This window comes from Patagioenas fasciata, chromosome 12 (genome assembly GCF_037038585.1).
Source record: "Patagioenas fasciata isolate bPatFas1 chromosome 12, bPatFas1.hap1, whole genome shotgun sequence".
Classification (NCBI taxonomy): Eukaryota; Metazoa; Chordata; class Aves; order Columbiformes; family Columbidae; genus Patagioenas; species Patagioenas fasciata.
The window spans coordinates 3,170,602-3,176,404 of NC_092531.1; the positions used below are offsets into that span (position 1 = coordinate 3,170,602).

At 53.5% G+C, this 5,803-nt stretch overlaps 1 protein-coding gene across 1 annotated transcript; it reads right to left on the bottom strand.

Annotated features, from left to right (window-relative positions):
• Nucleotides 1-1,503: 1,503 nt before the first annotated feature.
• On the bottom strand, nt 1,504-2,448 carry LOC139828904 (olfactory receptor 14A16-like). Its single transcript, XM_071813684.1, has one exon. The coding sequence runs from the start codon at nt 2,446-2,448 to the stop codon at nt 1,504-1,506; it is 945 nt and encodes a 314-aa protein (XP_071669785.1).
• Nucleotides 2,449-5,803: the final 3,355 nt, after the last annotated feature.

Below are 5,803 nucleotides of genomic sequence, written 5' to 3' on the forward strand. Positions count from 1 at the left end.
CCACAATCCAGAATTTCCCACAGAGAAAGAGGGGCAGGTGTAGGACTGTGTAGAACAGCATGGGATGAGGATGGCAAAGGTGATACAGCAAACAGGGACACTTGCAATGAGCCTGTCCAAGGGAGTTGAGAGGAATCTCACTGTGCCAATGGGGTGTGTCCCTGGAGTCACACACAGAAATATCAGGGTTCTGTCAGGTGTCCACATCTGAGCTGGCCTCATGGATTCTTAAAACACATTGAGATATTCAGGGACAGACACTTTCCCTTTTAGACGCAGAGGCAGGAGTCACAGTATCTCTCTGTGCTCCTGTTCCTATACCCAAAGGATGGGAGGCACCTCAGCACTATGGTGTGTCACCATGTTCTACATTTATCTTTGATGTCCCTCATCATCAGGAATGGACATTGGTTCAAGGAAGCACATCCAAGTGCTGCATTCTGGTGGTTTCCTATGGGATATTAGTCCCAGCACGATGTGACCTCAATAAACTCTGTCTCACAGGCCTTCATAGAACCACAAGGAATAGCTGATGGTGTTTGTACTGACTTGAGTTCATATCGCCTCACATAGATGATGTGCATGCTCACATCTCATCTGTACAATGCAAACATGGACCTCTGACGTATTCATTCAGCGTAATTCCATGGAGGGACAAAGAACTCTGAGCTGGGGTGAGAGGCCAGTGCTGGAAATGGTGGTTGTGAGGGGCCAGTCCATGGTGATTGCCCTGGGAGTCCAGTGCACAGGGGCACAGCCCAGCCCCTGCTCTGCTGGTCCTGCAGGTCTCTGGCAGGAGGCCGGGCTGTGAGAGGACACTGCTGTGTGCCAGCCCTGCACGCACACACTGTTCAGCTGTGCCCTGGGGTTTGCATCTGTGGCCATTTTTGTGGGCATGTTCTTGAGAGAAGGTTTCTAAAAAGACATAAACCTTCAGGCCCTGCCCCGAGGAGATCACCTTTCTATCTGGAAAGGCTGTTGTGAGCCCAGCTCTGTCACAGCAGTGCCCATTGCCTGTCCCTGCCTGCGCTCACAGCACTGACACACAGCAGGACGGGGACCAAGCTGCCAGAGCACTCAGGCCTTGCACCAGCACAAGGGATGAGAAGGAGAGTGTGGGAGTGGAACCAGAACAGCTCAGGAAGAACAAGCACTGGTGCTCTGTGGCAGTGCTGCCATGCTGAACTCTTTTCCCTTCTACCCACGCACACAGGAACTGTCCCTGCAGCTCCAAAATAGCCCTGCAGGAGGGATACAGTGAAAAACAAGTCACTCTAAGAACCTTTATTTTGTTTAAACAAAAGGAGAGCACGGCTCCTCATTTATACAGCCAGTGGATATAAAAGAAAAGCAGACAGAGAATTGGAAAGAGGATGAAAACATTATAACAATAAAAACCGAACACACCAAAACAGAAAATCCAGTTGATCGGCTGAGCCTGTAATAAGTAAGTTTAAAACTCCTATGCAGAAGAAGATGGGCAGTTGATTGTTTCAGAAAACACTACGATATGAGTTTCCACAGGGCATCCTTGAGCTCCTGGTTCCTCATGCTGTAGATGAGGGGGTTCACTGCTGGAGGCACCACCGAGTACAGAACAGACACCACCAGATCCAGGGATGGGGAGGCCATGGAGGGGGGCTTGAGGTAGGCAAACATGACAGTGCTGAGGAACAGGGAGACCACGGCCAGGTGAGGGAGGCAGGTGGAAAAGGCTTTGTGCCGTCCCTGCTCAGAGGGGATCCTCAGCACGGCCCTGAAGATCTGCACATAGGACAGCACAACAAAAATGAAACACATAGAAAATAAACAGGCACTAACCAAAAGCAACCTAAGTTCCCTGAGGTAGGAGTGTGAGCAGGAGAGCTTGAGGATCTGGGGGATTTCACAGAAGAACTGGCCCAGGGCATTGCCCTTGCACAGGGGCAGTGAAAATGTATTGGCCGTGTGCAGCAGAGCACTGAGAAACCCAGTGGCCCAGGCAGCTGCTGTCATGTGGACACAAGCTCCGCTGCCCAGGAGGGTCCCGTAGTGCAGGGGTTTGCAGATGGCAACGTAGCGGTCGTAGGACATGATGGTGAGAAGAAAATATTCTGCTGAAGCACAGAAAGAATAAAAAACGAGCTGGGCAACACATCCTGTGTATAAAATTGTGCTGGTGTCCCGGAGAAAACTGGCCATGGAACTGGGGAGAGTGGTGGTGATGGAGCCCAGGTCTAGGAGGGCGAGGTTGAGCAGGAAGAAGTACATGGGGGTGTGGAGGTGCTGGTCCCAGGCTATGGTGGTGATGATGAGGCCATTGCCCAGGAGGGCAGCCAGGTAGATGCCCAGGAAGAGCCAGAAGTGCAAGAGCTGCAGCTCCCGTGTGTCTGTGAACGGCAGGAGGAGGAACTGGGTAATGGAGCTGCTGTTGGACATTTGCTGTCTGTGGGCATGAGGACCTGTCATAGGAGGAAAGGACAGAGACAATTTATGTGAAACTACTCTGGGAGAAACCAAAGCCATTTCCCACAGACTCTCCCACAAAGAGACACTTTTCGTTTTCCAGGAGACTGTGCTGGCTGGACCCCTCGTGGGTGCTGGATGAGTGTGCAATAAATAGCAGGGTCTCTGCCCAGGGGCTCTTGAGCAGTCAGCCTGACCCTGTGTGATTGGGTGGGCAGGGGCCAGTCCTGGGGTTCAGCTTTGTCAGCTGGAACCGCTCCTGGTGCAGAAGGGACTGTCAGCATCTGTACCCCCAGGCCTGAGAAACTGAGTTGGAGAGGTGTGGTGTTTCTACAGCTCCTTCTGCCCTCCCACCCTGGGGAGTGTTGTTGGGTTTCAGAAACCCTCAGCATTTCTGCTGCACTCAGCGAGAACAGAGCGAGTCCTGTGAGACCAGAGGATGCCTGTGGGTCAGTGCAGAGTGAGGGCAGCTGCTCTGTCCCTCTGTCTTGCTCCAGCTGCCCTGGGCTGGCGCCTTTATGAGATGGAGCCTGATCACACTCCCATGTTACCCTGAAAAGTCACCAGGCACTGCTGAGAGCAGAGGGATCCACCTCAGACCACGACATGTCTCACCCTTTCCTAACGTCTCAGCTCCTCACATTCAGCCCAGGACACACAGAGCTCATCTCACAAACCCAACAGCATTTTCTTTGTCACAGTAGCTCTGTGCTTCTCCATGGGGCTTTCAGATAACACACAGATGCTGTAGGACAGGTTTGCATCCTGGAGGGAAGCTCACATCTTGAAAGAAAAGTCAAGGAGACAATCAAGAGTCCTAATGATGGCATTTGATTCAGGGAGACTCAGCTCACTCCCCAGCCCCACAGACTGCATTGCCCACACCCCACAGGGCAGAGCAAAGCTGGGACACATGTTCCCATGGACACAGCTGCAGGAAAGGACCCACAAGATCAGGCTGTGACTCTGCAGCTGAAACTGCCATCCCCAGAGAGCCTGACAGCAAGAACAAGATCCCAACAGCAGTGACCCAGAGCAGGAGAGCAAGAAGGACAATGCGGTGAGGGTGGGTGTGAGAGAGGCCAGGGCAGAGGCAACCGGGCACTCAGACAGCGTCACCCTTCCCCAGCTGTGCAGCCACCTCCCAGACACCAACATTGCCGGGCAGCTGCTCTCAGCCCCTGTGCTCTGCAGAGGAACTGGAGCTCTGGCTGCACAGGAGCTGCTTCATGCCTTGGAGCCCCCGGCCCTGAGGGCAGAGGCTTTGCTGGGTGGGACAGGAGGCCAGGGGGCTGCTCACAGCAGGGATCTGCACTGCAGGGGATCATACAGAGATTTCTGAATTCTCCCTCTCCATATTAATTTTAGGTTTAGTTTCCTCCCATTTCTGATCATTTCCCTGCTGCCTGGAGATTCTCTCCCTGGGAGATGTTTCCCTGTCCATGTCTCTTCCCTGTCAGTGCTCACAGACCCCATCCCATCCTCTTTGCCCTCCCCTGGCCCTACAGATCCTGCCTGTTCACAGGGCACTGCCTGGGGGCATCTTCCTGTTTGCAGGCTGGAAAACAGGACAGGTCAGACTAGGCTGAGGGGTCCAGCAAAGGTGATGCAGGTGCTGTGCACAAGCAGAGGGGTGGTGAAGGGATGTTATGATCCTTCTGGCAGATGTACTGATCACTCAGAGTTGCAGCTCAGGAGTCTCAGTGATTTTTTAAAACGTGAGGTCTCAGTTTCATTTTATCCTTTCTTGCAGTCCCCACCCCTTGGGAAACTGAAATACAGGCTCAGGAAAGCTCCTTCTCTGTCTGGTAATCCTTGCACTGATCTTCTTGAGGCATCCCGTTGGAAAAATGGTGGGGGTGATCTGGAGCTGTGAGCAGTGCTGACCCACACAGCACCCTCTCCACAGCAGAAGCACCTTTCCTGCCCTGATAGGGGTCACTCCTTCCACCTACAGCTTCTCTACACAGACCTGTGGGGATCTCCTTGGCAGGGACCCTGCTCTGCAGGGCAACCCTGGGTGCAGAAATAGCTTCACACACCTGGACTCATCCTCAGCAGGAGGCAGCTGCCTCTGATGGTTCATGAAGGAATTCCCTGCTCTGCTGCATGTCCTCCTTAGCTATACAAGAAAGTTTCTGACAGTTTTCCTTACCTGTCTAGTTTGTTGTACCAGCATCAGCAAATCCCACCCACCTACTCTGTGTGAAGATTTTTCTCCTTGTGAACTCACAGAAAACCTCCCAGCCCACACTGCATTTCCCCTCTCTCTGCCTTTCTCGTCTCCCGTTGCAGGCAGAGCCCTCAGCCCTGCTGCGCTTTGCAGAGGAGCTGCTCCTGGGCAGAGCTGTCTCTCTGCAGCGCTGCCACTTGCCAGGAGCTCCCTCTGTCCCAGGAGCCCAGCCCAGCTCAGCAGCACAGGAGCAGACCAAGGTGCTTTAATGACCCCTCTGGTGGCTTTGGTGCAGAGTCCATGAACCTCCGACCCTGAGGACAACTTGAAGAATTCAAACTCAGATCTAAACTTCAAAGTTTCTTGTAATATTAATGAATCCCACTGAGGGGCACAACTGAGAAACCATCCCCAGGGCAGCTGGGACAGAAAACTTGAAGCAGAACAAAGGGTAAGCAAGTGAAAGGTGGCTCTGATGCTGAGTAAACCTGAATTTGTTTCATTAACCAAAGGGCCAAGCCCTGACCCCCAGCCCTAGGAATTCAGATCCTGTCCTCCCACGTTGCCCAGGGCCCTTCCTGGACAGTGTAATGTGGGGCTGTACAAGGCCAAGGGCAGGACTATGGTCCCACACCTCCCAGGTTCCTGGCTGGGGACAAGGAGGCCATGAGGCCCCTGTGCTGGAAGGACAAGGTGTCTCCTCACAGGCATCAGAGGTGCAGACAACAGCCATAGCCAAGGGGAGAAGGAGCTCATGTCTGGTGGGGCTTTCAGCCTCTTTACATCCCTTGCTCATCTCCACCACAGCCTGTCCTGTGCTGTGGCATCCCCTGCACCTCTTTCCCTGCAGGCTGCAGACATCCCCCCTGCTGCCCCACCTTGCTCTTGTCTGAGCATCTTCCTTCCTTTGCTGAGATCTCTGCATCCTCCCCAGCTGCTCCTTGAAGCACAAAGCCTTGAGCTGATGCAGACTCCCTCTGCTGACCTGCTCCACCACAGCACTGCCCTTCCAGTCACATTCCTTGCTGCTCATGTCCAGCCTGGACCTCCCCAGCTGCACTTTGGGCCATTATTTCTTTCTCATGCTCTTTCCCACTAGGCAGAAAACCTCTACCACCTCTGAAACCACCCTTCAAGCACTCTCTGGCTACTCCTGCACTGCTGCAGCCTCCCAAGCACTGCTGG

Coding starts and splice junctions, on each gene's coding strand:
- LOC139828904 (XM_071813684.1), bottom strand. CDS start 2,448: ATGACAGGTCCTCATGCCCACAGACAGCAAATGTCCAACAGCAGCTCC.